We start from the raw sequence: 14875 nt of genomic DNA, 5'->3' as shown, positions 1-14875 counted from the left end.
CTTATGGCTTTTAAAACTCTTTTCATAAACGAGACACTTATTCAATTTTCAATACGAACATACTTCCACATGTGAAGATCGAATATCTTCCACTCGAATGCGATGATGGCCAAAATCATGTCTTATCTTGATTTAGTCATCCATTCTTGTAGTGATCTCATATCCATGTGCGCGTAGTATTTCCATTTGAAAGCGATCGAGTACCTCTCGCTAAAATCAACCAACAAACTTTTGTGGTTCCTAGCCCGAACTACGATTGCTCTGACTTTCCCATTGCACTAGGGAATACGTAGGCACAAGATACAAACGTCTTGGCGAGCATAATAATAAAAAAAATCTTTTCTTTTTCCTTCATAATAATAAAAACCCTAAAAAACATTTCTTTCATCTTTTCTCGATTAATAAGCTAAAGAACGCAAACAAAAACACTAACACTCAAACACGAAACTAACTAAATGGGTCCCATCGAGTACGATGGAGGTGAGGGGTGCTAATACCTTCCCCTTGCTTAACCAACTCCCGAACCCTAATTTGGTTTCAATGACCATCTTATCCGTTTTCTTTTTATCCGTGGGTTTTATCGATATTTTCCCTTTCCTTTTGGAATAAATAAAGTTCGGTGGCGACTCTGTTGTACTTCGAATGCGCGAAAACGCGTCGAGTCACATTTTTACCGCTACAGGGGTATTACAGGTACAAATGGAGGCCGAAATCTATGGTACCGTTAATGTATCGAATAATGCGTTTCAAGGTAGACATGTGTTGAGTTTTTGGATCATGCATAAATAAACACACCTGCTGAACTGCATATGAGATGTTTGGTCAAGTGAACATCAAATATTGCAATACTCCGGCAAGGCTACAATATTCAGTTGGATCATGGTAAGGGTTACCGGATGAACCACTGAGCGTGGTCAGAAATATAAGCTACGTATTTTCCATAATGATATATAAAAAGAGCGTGGTCAGAAATACTGTGTGAGAAACCCATTGTAGCTACATAATTAGTAAAGCGTTGGTACCAGGTGCGAGGTGCTTGTTTGAGACCATATGGATATTTCTTCAATAAGCAGACATGATCAGGAAATTTAGAATTAAGAAATCCAGGAGGTTGATGCATGTATACGGTTTCATGAAGGTTCCCATGCAATAAAGCATTTTTAACATCTAATTGATGAAGACACCATGATTTAGATAAAGCAACACTTAGAATCGTCCGGATGGTAGCCGATTTGACCACCAGGCCGAATGTGTCACCACAATCAACACCTATTTGTTGATTTGCACCATTACCTACAAGGTGAGCTTTATATCTCTCAAAGGATCTGTCAGATGTCTTTTTTATGCCTGAAAATCCACAAACTCCGAACTTCATTAGCATTAGACGGACGAGGAACTAAGTCCCACGTCTTATTTTCAATAAGAGCATCATATTCGTCTTTCATGGCCATTTTTAAATTTTTATCATTTAATGAATCAATGATATTTGTAGGTAGAGGGGATATGGAGGTTGAGTTTGAGTTTGATGTATGGAGATTGAAGAGTTTGCGAGGTTTGACAATACCGTGTTGGGCTCTGGTTGTCATTTGAGGGAAGAGGGGCGCTTTTTATTGTGAAGGTGGAGGTGTCGGAATTGATGTAGTGGGTGGGGATGAGATGATAGTAGGTAATGATGGGTTTGGAGGTGATGTTGTGGATGGGGATGATGCTATGGTTGCTGAGGTGTGATTGTGGGAGGGTGACGGAGGCAAATTAAAAGAAGATGGTGATGGTTGGTAAAAGTTTTTTTGAACTGGTGTAGTTAGGGGTGGAGTACCATTTTGATGGTTATAGGGTGGAGCACAATAGGAATAAGATGGAAGGAAGGGTGTGTCGTCATCCAAAAAATTATAGCCAACCGTTGTAGGAACATTTAGGTTAGAAAATGGAAGCTTAGTTTCATAAAAAATGACATACCGGGAAATAAATATTTTACGGCTAGATAAATCATAGAATTTGTATGCTCTATGATTTGAGGGATATCCTAAGAAGACACAAGGTGTGGACCGAGCTTGTAACTTATTCCTATATGATGAAGGGATGAGAGAATAGAAAAGACATCGAAAGACACGAAGGTGAGTATAGGTTGGATCTTTTTGGTAGAGTATTTTAACGGGTGATTTGAGGGAAAGTTTTTTATTTGGGAGTATATTATGAAGGTAAGTGGCCGTGTGTAATGCATGATGCCACATTGATGGAGGTACAAAAGCATGGGCAAAAAGGGTACGGATGATGTTGTTTATTATACAAATTTTTCTCTCAGCTTTTTCATTTTGTGAGGTGTGAGGACACGAAAATATAAATGACATTCCATTGTTTTTACAAAATTTATGAAACATAGTGTTATCATATTCTTTACCGTTGTCACATTGGAAACATTTAGTTTTTCTTTCAAATTGTGTTTCAATGTGAGTTCTAAATTGAAGAAAAATGGAATGAACCTGAGATTTTGTATGAATTGGAAAAGTCCATAAAAAATTTGTGTAATCGTCGAGAAATAACGCATAGTAACGATGACCTTATGAACTAAGAATTGGTGAAGTCCAGAGGTCACTGTGCACAATATCAAAAGGCATAAAAGTATGAGACACAGAGCTATAAAAAGGCAATTTTATTTGTTTTCCAAGAAGGCATGAATTACAAAAGTAATTGTTCCGAGACTTATTACATTGGATAAAGTTGTCTCGGTGTAGAGAACTTAAGATAGTAGCTCCTGGATGTCCTAAATGATTATGCTATAATTCCGTGGATAACGCGACAAAGGTGGATGGTGGCAAGGTTTTATTAGGTGGTCTTGTGGCAATGAGATAGAGGTCACCAGAACTGTTAAATCTCATTAAGAGTATTTCTGTCTGAAAATCCTTCACAGAAAAACCAAAAGGATCAAATTCAACTGACACATCATTATCTATAGTAAATTTACGAACAGAGATAAGATTTTTTATGAGTTTTGGTGTATGTAAAACATTAGGTAATTTTAGAGGATGAGTGAATTTGGTAATGATGCATGTCCACAACCAATTACAGGAATATTTTGACCACTACCGACAGTAATATTATTACTCATATTGAAATAGGACGTGAGATTACCTGCGTTGGCCGTCATATGCGAGGTTGCTCCGGTGTCCATGTACCACTGATCATCAGGAGTAGAAAGTGAGAGAGTATGCATGGAAGCTTGAATATTTGTTAGAGCATATGAGGAGGTTGGTGTTGCATTGGAGACATAAGATTGGTAAAGATGGCTTGGGACCAAGGATGCCAGGTTGTTCCTTTGGATTTCTTGTTGGCTTGGGACCAAGGATGCCAGACAAGGTGGTGTAGCCCATGGTTTCCATGGCTGGGAGCTCCATTGTTGATATTGATTTGGGTACGGCGGATAAGCCCACTGCTGATGCAGGTAATATGGTGAAGGCCACTGCTGTTGTGGAGCACGACCTCCGCCACGTCCATTGTTTCTCCCTCGGCCTCGTACACGATGTCCTCTGCCATTCCTTCGGCCACCACGATTGTGGTTGCCGTTGTTGCCGCGGTTAGGACGGGATGTTGATGAATCAACGGGTGCGTCATTGTGAGACGCCATGAAAGATGAATTTTCGACTAAGCTTGACACGTTTTTTGTAGTGCTGTTTCTTCTAGGATGATCATGGAACAGGCTTTATAGAACTGAGGAAGTGAATCAGCATGACGAATTTGGGATCCCACAGTAGCATATGCATCGGTTACTCCCGAAATGAGTTGAAGAACTAAGCGTTCATTCGATACAGGGGCACTAACATTAGGTAGTTGATCAAAGAGAGACTTGAAATGCTGACAGTAGGAGGAAGCATCAGAGAATTGCTCCATATGAGTTCGCGAAAATTCTTGCTCTAGGTAGAGAGCCCTAGAATTCTTGTTATCATAAAAATGTCGAATAAGCGATTCCACGCGATTTCAGCGGTGGAATTATGTTCGATGATAGTGTTGAGAAGATCACCGGAGATTGTTCCATATATCCACTGCAAAACGACGACGTCGAGACGAAGCCATAACCGTGGATCGGTAGTTTTGAGAGAAGGATCTGCGACTGGTTCAGAGGGAATATTATGGTCAATCACTTGAAAAACTCGAGCCTGAATTTTGAAAAGCTCTGATCATGTGTTATAAGTGTCCTTTTCAATGCTCAGAGTAATCTTAATGAAATTAGTAATATTTGGGACAGTGAGAGCAAGGTGAGTCGGCTTAGGAGCGGGAGGTGGAGGAGGAGGGTCGGTACGACCGATGGAGTGTGAAGGAGAGTTGTTGTTGGAGGAGGAATCAGTAGTGTTAGTCATGGCTGTTTTGCAGTGGTTGAAGAGAAAAAGAATGAAAGATGGGAAGAAAATAGGTTGGCGGCAGGTTCTAGGGTTTGAGATCAAACCAACCGTGATACCATGTAAGATAATTTAGGCTGTGCCTTTTCATTGATCTGATAGTCATTTATATACACAATATAAATATGTGGTTATGATTCTAATAATCATTTGTAATCGATACTAATAATAATCTTTCTATATTTATATATATTAAGTGGCCTCGTAGATCAAAGGAGACATAAGGCAAATATTCATTATTATAAAAGTACATGGACACAATCACACATAAGCTTAGTTCATTGGAAGCATACGAGGTCATACATGCGCCAAAGGAGCAGACCATGAGGACATACATTTTATCAAAGCTTGAAAGAACAAGACTATACCACATCAATCATTCTTTCATCTAGGAGGTACGAGAGACTCATTCTCTCCACATCAACCTCCATAACTGCTATGATAACAAAATCATCGGAACTGCAATGAATCACATTGATCATGACCTACATTAAACAAGAGATCCTACGAAGGCCAATCTTTTTAAAAAGAAGAGCATGATCATACTCGATTAAACAAACTATACACGATAAAACCACATACACCCTTGCCAAAGTTTACAGGTATATCTGGACAACATTTCGAAAGACAGACATCGGCCAAGAAAGTCCTCACAACAGGATCCTACTTGCCTTCTAAGGTTTAGGACGCAAAATAATATGTGATGCATTGTAAAAGGTATCAGAAGTACAAAGACATTCACATAGTCCTTTCCGCTGAACTTGTGAAAGTACAAGATGAAGATAGCTCAGCAACTAACTTGCCAGCTAAGCATTAACAGTCATAACTGTTTTTGCCAAGTGCTCCTATACTATTGGTTGTTTAGTTTTTAGCTTTGTTGTATGGTGTATATATAAGCCAAGCATTATCTTGTATAGATTAGATTTGTGAGTAATAAAACAATATAGCAGAACCTCCTTCTTCTTCATTTTCATCGTTCTGCACCTTTCTTTGTTAACAATGGTGTATCACCATTAATCTTTACATGGTATCAGGAGCAATATCTCCACCATCAGCTTCCACATCATCTTCTTTGCCTCACATTTCTCGTTTTTTCATTCACATCAGGTTCAACATTTTGTTGACCATATTCTTGATCTTTCTTCTCCAAGATCACTTTGTTCCTTTCAAGATTCTCATCTGAAAGTTCTCTTTTTGCCGCCATTGTCGTCATGACGGAAGAACATTCCACAAACAATGGCAATCCAAGTACTACAAGAGCATATCAAACTGATATACTCAGTCCCTATTTCATGCACCCGAATGAAAACCCTGGTAACGTTCTAGCCACTCCTCTCTTATCCGGTACCAATTACCATTCTTGGTCACGCGCTGTGCAAGTTGCGCTTCGTTCTAAACTCAAACTTCATTTCATCAATGGTGCCTTGCCCCGTCCTCCTGATGAAGATAGAGATTCTATTGCGTGGGATCGATGCAACACCATGATTATGTCTTGGCTTAGCAACTCTGTAGAACCAGAAATTTCGCAGAGCATTCTTTGGATGGAGACTGCAGCAGAAATATGGAGTGAGCTCAAAGAACGCTTTTACCAAGGTGATGTTTTTCGTATTTCTGATATTCAAGAAGAAATTTACACATTGAAACAAGGAGATTGCACAATTTCTGCTTATTATACAAAAATGAAGAAATTGTGGCAAGAGCTTGATAACTTTCGTCCCATTCCACACACTGGTTGTCACGATGCATGCTTGGTGCTCGACAAAATGCGCAATTATAGGGACAATGATCAGGTCATTCGCTTCCTAAAAGGACTCAGTGAGCAATATGCAGCCGTTCGTTCCCAAATCATGCTTATGGAACCTCTTCCAAGCATTGGCAAAGTATACTCTCTCCTTGTTCAGCAAGAACGACAAACTCTCCTTCAATTTGATGAGTTCAAGATCCTTGCTGCTTCTCAGAATCAATATGCTGGCAGAAATGTCTCCTCTCAACGGGGTAGAGGGGGAAGATTCAGCCATGGTCGCGGCAGAGGAAGAAGCAATCGTGTTTGCACTCACTGTGGCATGACTAACCACACCATCGACCAATGCTTCAAGAAACATGGTTACCCTCCACATATGCAGCAAGGAGGCACTGTGAATAATTGTCAACAAAATGGGGAAGAAGATGATACCAAATCTATAGCATATAAAGAGGACAATGGTGAATCTGACAAAGGGTATCTGTCCTTCACTCCAGACCAGCACAAAGCCTTGTTATCACTTCTCCAACAATCAAATCATGTGCAGTCTCATAGTGTTAATCAGATCACTACCAAGCCCCTCGACCAAACAGGTATCATATGTGCCACCCCTAGCATACATAATTCACAGCATTCATTCACTTTAGATACAGGAGCCACTGACCATATCTGTCATTCTTTGCAATTTTTTCAATACATAAAGAAAATAAAGCCTATTCACATTAAACTGCCAAATGGTACGATTGTTACCACAGAACTAGCTGGAACTATTGTGTTTGATAACAATCTTTATCTTAACAATGTTCTTTATTTTCCTAACTTTGCTTTCAACTTAATCTCTGTCCCAAAGATCACACAATACCTGAATTGTCACTTGCTTTTTGATGGTTCTAAATGTCTAATACAGGACTCTTCATCCAAGAGAATGATTGGTGTAGCTGAGATGAATCATGGTCTGTATGTCCTCACTCAACCACACATCAGCTCTATGAAAACTCTCCCCAATAACACCCTGTACCAAACCATCAACACCTTAGAGATTTGTAATAAGAAAGATTCTTATAACTTGTGGCACATGAGGTTTGGCCATCCATCTGTAGACAAATTGATTGATATAAGTAAAGATTTTCCCTTTGTTCAAATCACTAAATCCTCTTTGCCTTGTGATACTTGTTTTTATGCTAAACAAAAACGATTACCTTTTCCACTTAGTTCAAGTGTATCTTCTGATTTTTTTGATCTTGTACACATGGATATTTGGGGACCCTTGTCTCATCCTTCATTATCTGGTTTCAAATATTTCTTAACAGTTGTTGATGATAAGAGTAGATACACTTGGATATTTTTAATGAAATTAAAATCTGAAACCCCTGTGCTCATCAAGAATTTTGTTAACATGGTTAACACTCAATTTAACATTAAAGTTAAGTGTATCCGCAGTGATAATGGCAATGAGTTCAAACTTTCCTCTTTCTATAGTGACAATGGCATTGTACATCAAAACTCTTGTGTTGGTACTCCTCAACAAAATGGAATTGTTGAGAGAAAGCACCAACACCTCCTTGCCATTACTAGAGCTCTATTGTTTCAATCCAATTTACCAAAAATATTCTGGGCACATGCCATTAGCCACTCTCTGCATATCATTAATAGACTACCAACACCCTATTTGAATCACAAGTCACCTTTTCAGGTCCTACATAATGAACTTCCTGATATTTCCAACCTTAAGGTTTTTGGCTCCCTCTGTTTTGCTACCACACTTGCTTCTCACAGAAAAAAACTTGATTCTAGATCAAGGAAATGCATACATTTAGGTTTTAAACCTGGTGTAAAAGGATTTGTTTTATTTGACTTACAATCAAGAGAAGTTTTCCTTTCAAGGGATGTCATTTTCTTTGAACATATTTTTCCCTATCACAATATCCCTGTCTCTCCCTCACAATCTCATACTCACCACAATTATCACCACAATTATATTCCTTATGATGACACCTTCCTTGACCATCAATTATCCAACAGTCCTGAGTTGGTCCCAATGGCACAAACAAATTCTGACATCTCAGACAGTGACACCTCACCACACATATCCAGAATTGACAATGACCACACAATAGAATCACATCATCCTCCATCACCTAATTTATCTAGTCTGCCCAGCCCTGCTACAAACCAACAAAATCCTATCATTAACAACCCTTTACCCAGCAGACAATCCACAAGACACTCTCAACCACCTAAACACCTCCAAGACTACCATTGTTATCTTTTAAGTAATACATATCATGATTCCACATCAGCTACATCTCAGTCATCTCATCCATGTAAGTATCCTATTTCCTCTTTTCTTTCTTATGCTCACATCTCTCCTGCATACACTCATTTCATTTCAAATATTTCTCACATACCTGAACCAACCTGCTATGAGACTGCTATATGTGATGAGAATTGGAAATCTTCTATCAAGGCTGAGTTACTTGCTCTGGAAAAGAACAATACCTGGACTTTGGTTCCCTTGCCTCCTCACAAACATGCTATTGGCTGCAAGTGGGTTTTCAAACTCAAGTTACATGCTAATGGCACTGTGGAGAGATATAAAGCAAGGCTTGTTGCCAAGGGCTTTACTCAAACTGAAGGTATTGACTACATGGACACTTTCAGCCCAGTTGTAAAGATGACAACAATTAGAGTGCTTCTTGCCATTGCAGCAGCTCAACATTGGCCCTTGTACCAGTTAGATGTCAACACAGCTTTCCTTCATGGAGATCTGAATGAAGAGGTTTTTATGCATCCTCCTCCTGAATTAACTATACCAGCTTCCAACTATGTTTGTAAGCTTCAGAGATCCTTGTATGGCCTTAAGCAGGCAAGCAGGCAATGGAACACTAAGCTGACTGACACACTCACTTCATCTGGCTATGTTCAATCTAAGTCTGACTATTCCCTTTTTACAAAACAAAGATCTTCAGGTTTTACAGTCATCTTGGTGTATGTAGATGATCTTGTTTTAGGGGGGACTGATGTTAAAGAGATTGAACATATCAAACATTTACTGGATGCAAAGTTTAGCATAAAAGATTTGGGAGCTCTCAAATATTTTCTAGGATTTGAAGTAGCCAGGACAAAAGCTGGTATATCACTGTGCCAAAGAAAGTACACCTTGGACTTGATACAGGATGCAGGCTTGCTTGGTGCAAAACCCTGCAACACACCCATGCAACCACATCTGCAGTTACACAAATCCTCAGGAGAAATCATCTCTAATCCCACAGCATATAGAAGACTCATTGGAAGATTATTGTATTTGACTCATAGCAGACCTGATATTGCTTACACTGTAAGTAAACTTAGTCAATTCCTTGATGCTCCAACCAATGAACATATGCTAGCAGGATTACATACTCTCAGATACCTCAAGCAATGCCCTGGACAAGGACTATTCTTCAGTGCTGATTCACCTCTTAATCTTAAAGGTTTCTCAGATTCAGATTGGGGTGCTTGTCCAGACACCAGAAGATCCACCACAGGTTTCTGTTTCTTTCTTGGAAGCTCTTTAATTAGCTGGAAGAGTAAGAAGCAAACTGTTGTCTCAAGATCTTCATCAGAAGCAGAATATAGGGCTTTGGCTCACACAACTTGCGAAGGACAATGGCTTAAGAACCTGCTACAAGATTTTCAAATAGAGCATTCTAAGCCCATTGTCATCTATTGTGACAACAAGTCAGCATTACACATAGCTGCCAACCCAGTTTTTCATGAGAGAACAAAGCACATAGAGATAGACTGCCATGTTGTTAGGGACAAAGTGCAATCAGGTCTTATACATTTGCTATCAGTACCCTCAAAGGAGCAAGTAGCTGATATCCTAACAAAATCCCTGCAGCCAGGACCATTTCAATCACTACAAGCCAAGCTACGAATGATTAATATCTTCTCTAGCTTGAGGGGGGATGTGAAAGTACAAGATGAAGATAGCTCAGCAACTAACTTGCCAGCTAAGCATTAACAGTCATAACTGTTTTTGCCAAGTGCTCCTATACTATTGGTTCTTTAGTTTTTAGCTTTGTTGTATGGTGTATATATAAGCCAAGCATTATCTTGTATAGATTAGATTTGTGAGTAATAAAACAATATAGCAGAACCTCCTTCTTCTTCATTTTCATCGTTCTGCACCTTTCTTTGTTAACAATGGTGTATCACCATTAATCTTTACAGAACTCAACACTCAAACTCTCCATGATTGTTCTCCGAGAGGGGCATGGACATATAAGAACCCTTCTCTTGTCCCAAGGCAATTCCTTATAGTGGTTGTTGAATACTTCATCAAATGGATATATACTGAAACATTGGCAAATTCTATTGGGGAGATCCCTTTGTAAAAAGAGCTGAACTTCCTTAATAAGTATAAAATGATAAAACATATACCAATGTTACAAAACTAAAATAACTTGAATTCTCATATTTTTGAATGTACGACTTTCACGTTCATGTCGATCTACACCGCACCCCATCGATCAGCAGAACAAGTAAACAACAATGGTACGAGTTATCAAACAAGACGAGCCAAACTTGAGAATAAATATTTTAATGATCTCCAATATTAGCTAGAGAGCCAAATCAAGAGATCCTTATTCTCTTTCGTCAACTTATGCCTCTTTATTCTTTTGCTTGATAACCGAAAACACCCCACAATCCTCAATGGGCACAACACAAGATCATTAAAATATTTATGCCCAAATCAGAACACTGCACAATTTTTCATATATAAATAAATAATGCCCTTTGATACACACACGTTCTCCTCTCACAGAAACAATCATGGCGAATATTAGCATAGGCTCAAGATGGTCTCTCCAGGGAACCACTGCTCTAGTTACCGGTGGAACTCGTGGAATCGGCCATGCTGTGGTAGAGGAACTCGCTGAGTTTGGTGCCACAGTGTACACTTGTTCTAGGAACCAAAAAGAACTTAATAAATGCATAAATGAATGGAAAGGTAAGGGGTTTTCTGTTTATGGATCGACTTGCGATGCGTCTTCTTCTTCTCAAAGAAATGAGCTTATTCGACAAGTGGCTTCTACCTTCAACGGCAAGCTCAACATACTTGTAGGTTATTTATTTCTCTATGTTTTCCAATTATGATCATATTTTTTTCTAGTCTTGTTCATATCATTACCTTGCAAGGTTAGGTAAACAATGCTGGTACAAATGTGAGGAAGCCAACAATTGAGTTCACAGCCGAAGATTATTCAAAAGTGATGACTACTAACTTGGATTCAGCATTTCATATATGCCAACTCGCATATCCTCTTCTTAAAGAATCCGGTAATGGAAGCATTGTGTTCATGTCCTCGGTTGCGTCTCTCACAAGCGTAGGTTCTGCATCCGTTTATGCAGTTAGTAAAGGTAACTTGATGTATCATTATATCATCTTTTGCTTCAACATAATGGATACAAACTAAAGAGATTTAATTATTGTGATGTTTTCTTCAGCTGCAATCAATCAGCTGACAAAAAATCTTGCTTGTGAATGGGCGAAAGACAATATAAGGAGCAACTGTGTTGCGCCCTGGTATACAAAAACATCGCTTGTGAAAAATGTAAGTATCTTAATCTTTGAAAGATACAATGTCGTGTTCATGACTTGTGTTGCTAATTGTTTACATTTTCTTACAGTTTATCACCAACGAAGAGTTTGTGAATGAAATACTATCTCGAACACCGATAAAGCGGATAGCCGAAACACATGAAGTGTCTTCCTTGGTGGCTTTCCTTTGCCTGCCTGCGGCTTCTTACATCACTGGACAGACTGTTTCTGTTGATGGAGGATTTACTGTGAATGGATTTCAACCCAGCGTTAGAATAACCTAAAGAAACAATGTTATTTGTATTTTCTGCTTTGTTTAAAAGAGAGGGGTCTGACTTTCAGTTTGTTTTTTGAAAGGGTTTATATCAATATTGAATGGAAAAGGCACCATGTAATATTAAATGTTCCATTCTTATTATTGGATTAGTGGCTATAGCAAACATAAACTATACTCTAACTCTAATAGATTATTTAACCTATAAAGAACCGTTCATCAAAGACAAGATGAAGGAGGATCGGTTAAATATGAAAAATTGAAAAATAAATATTGGCATAATTAACCCTAGGGGTGTCAAACGGGCAAATCTTCCCCGTTTAGGCCCGCTCCGCATAAGCTCGAAAAAAAAAACGGAACGGGACGGGACGGTCAAAGGTGGAGGTGCGGACTCATTCTCTAAGCCCGCCCCATTTATTGACGGACATGCGGGCAGGCCCGCTATTCTCTTTAAAAAAAACGTTGTTTTTACTTATGATATAATTTAAATAAAAAAAAACTCATAAATCATAATACTACCAATAAAAAAAAATACTATCATTATCCTACATCCAAAAATTAAATTCAACAAACCTTAAATATTACAAATTCAACATAAGTTCAAATTCAACAAAAATTCAACATAAGTTCAACACCACAAATTCAACATAAGTTCAGTACTACAAATTCAACATAAGTTCAACACTACAAATTCACAAAGTTAGTAAATAAGTCATAAGTAATTTAATCTAACACCAAAGTCTCCAAATTCTCCACAACCAAAAGCGATGCACCAATCAATCTGCATCTACGTCATAAACAAATGATGCTCCTGTTGTAGTACTTTTCGTTAAGCTTCCATCATCATTATCTTCAGCATCACCCACTACATCTATAAAACAATTTAATGTAAGTAACTAAATTAACAATATTGGAAAAAATCACAAAGTAGTAAAAGAAACTTTGATATTGAATTATGTACCAAAACTATTAAAACCGTGAAGCCAATTGCGAGTGCAAATCAGTGCCTCTACATTCTTCGATAACAAGCGACTTCTATATTTGTTGAGAATGATTGAACCAATACTAAAAGTAGATTCAGATGCAACAGTAGTAATAGGGATGCCTAACAAATCACGTGCCAATAAAGATAACTCTTTAAACCTATTCCAATTCTCCTTCCATCATTGAAAAACATTCAAGTCATCAAAATTTTGATAACTTAAATCCACACTTGCCTCCTCTAAATAAACATCAAGTTGAGACTTTCTAGTCTCTGTTGCAAGTTCTTGTTTGTGATCTTTCAAATCCTATTATGATAAAAACGAAAATAATAGAACATGTTACAGCAGTTTATAGCAACTTACAGCAACTTATAATAGTAGTTTACAGCAACTTACAACAGTTACAGCAACTTATAATAGCTGTTTACAGCAACTTACAACGACTTATAACAGCAGTTTACATCAAGTTATAATAGCAGTTTATAGCAAATTACAGCAACTTACAGCCTATTACATCAAATTATAACAATTTATAGCAACTTACAGCCTATTACAACAATTTATAGCAAATTAGAGCAACTTACAACAAGTTATTTAAGCATTTTACAACATATAACATATTAAAACAAGTTAAAAATTAGAGCAAGATACTTACATTGAACAAACTCTTAGTGAACGCGTGAGAACTTGATTCTCCTCTAGTGATGGAAGATGGAGTTTGAGAGATTGTGGACGACGAAGTATGAAGACGACGATACATCTCAAAGAGAGTGTACAACTTCTGCTTAATTTCATTTGTTTTAAGCTTTGAGGTAAGTGAAACAACTTTTTCATACATATATTCCAAAGAGGTAAGCTTGATCCTCGGGTCAAGAGCCGCTCCTAGAGCAAGAACCACACTATAATCACTCCAATACTTCTCAAACTTGATCATCATTCTTTCAGCCATGTCTCGAATAAAAGTGTCTTCATCGTTGATGCTTGCCATCAAAACACATTGAATTTTCCAAATTTGCAAAAAATACAAATTAGAAGTAGGATAAAACGTTCCAGAAATCAAGTTCGTGGTCTTATAGAATGGCAACAAGAATGTGCATATATTATCTCCTCTCTTCCAATCTTCTTCTGAAGGGAAAACATTATAATTATCATCATGAAAACTAAGACTTGCAAATACACGTCGGTATTTCAATGCACTTTGAAGCATCAAATCAGTAGAATTCCATCTAGTGGAAACATTGTAAGACAAACCAGCCGATGTTTCAACACCACTAATGAGTTCAATGTATTCCTTGAATTTTTTCATTCTACCCTCAGAGACCTTCACATATTTCACACTTCCCCTAATCTTTTCCAATGCGTCACCAAGTACTTTTAAACCCTCTTGGACAATCAAATTTAAAACATGTGTTGAGCAACGAACATGAAAGAACTCCCCCTTAGCTAATAACCAATTTTGTAATACAAGTTGTCTTTTCAAGTGAGCTTGAATTACATCATTAGCAGAAGCATTATCTAATGTGAGTGAAAAAATCTTCTTCTCAATTCCCCAATCCGATAAAAATTCAAGAACCTTTTTTGACATCTCAAATCCCGTATGTGGAGGAGGCATATGACAAAAGTTTAGAATCTCACTCTTCGAATTCTAGTTAGAATCAACATAATGAGCAGTCAAGCAAATATAACCTTCACTTGTACAAGTTGTCCACATATCAGAAGTTAATAAAATTATAGAGGGAATACTAGCTAACTCTTTCTTAAGAGTTTCTTTCTCTGTCTTGAACATTCCATCAACATCAGTCTTAGTAGTATTTCTTGAAATAGGAGAAAATTCAGAGTTCAAATATTTCATCCAATCCTTAATTTTTTGAAACTCCATAAATTTATACTGAAAATCAT

The 14875-nt window shown here is 37.8% G+C and overlaps 3 protein-coding genes across 3 annotated transcripts; 1 reads left to right on the top strand and 2 right to left on the bottom strand.

Annotated features, from left to right (window-relative positions):
- Positions 1-2774: 2774 nt before the first annotated feature.
- Positions 2775-3622, bottom strand: LOC131658331 (uncharacterized). Its single transcript, XM_058927638.1, has 2 exons — positions 3130-3622; positions 2775-2947 (listed from the first exon to the last, which is right to left on the bottom strand). The coding sequence occupies exons 1-2, from the start codon at positions 3620-3622 to the stop codon at positions 2775-2777; spliced, it is 666 nt and encodes a 221-aa protein (XP_058783621.1).
- Positions 3623-10908: 7286 nt separating this feature from the next.
- Positions 10909-12182, top strand: LOC131661875 (tropinone reductase homolog At5g06060-like). The gene is made up of 4 exons (XM_058931520.1): positions 10909-11238; positions 11322-11538; positions 11626-11732; positions 11809-12182. The coding sequence occupies exons 1-4, from the start codon at positions 10951-10953 to the stop codon at positions 12001-12003; spliced, it is 807 nt and encodes a 268-aa protein (XP_058787503.1). The 5' UTR covers positions 10909-10950; the 3' UTR covers positions 12004-12182.
- Positions 12183-12769: 587 nt separating this feature from the next.
- Positions 12770-14588, bottom strand: LOC131658330 (zinc finger BED domain-containing protein RICESLEEPER 2-like). The gene is made up of 5 exons (XM_058927637.1): positions 13632-14588; positions 13521-13523; positions 13211-13282; positions 12955-13150; positions 12770-12864 (listed from the first exon to the last, which is right to left on the bottom strand). The coding sequence occupies exons 1-5, from the start codon at positions 14586-14588 to the stop codon at positions 12770-12772; spliced, it is 1323 nt and encodes a 440-aa protein (XP_058783620.1).
- Positions 14589-14875: the final 287 nt, after the last annotated feature.

This window comes from Vicia villosa, linkage group LG3 (assembly GCF_029867415.1).
Source record: "Vicia villosa cultivar HV-30 ecotype Madison, WI linkage group LG3, Vvil1.0, whole genome shotgun sequence".
Classification (NCBI taxonomy): Eukaryota; Viridiplantae; Streptophyta; class Magnoliopsida; order Fabales; family Fabaceae; genus Vicia; species Vicia villosa.
The sequence above is the reverse complement of the archived record's forward strand: the minus strand, read 5'-3'. Positions and strand labels throughout refer to the sequence as shown.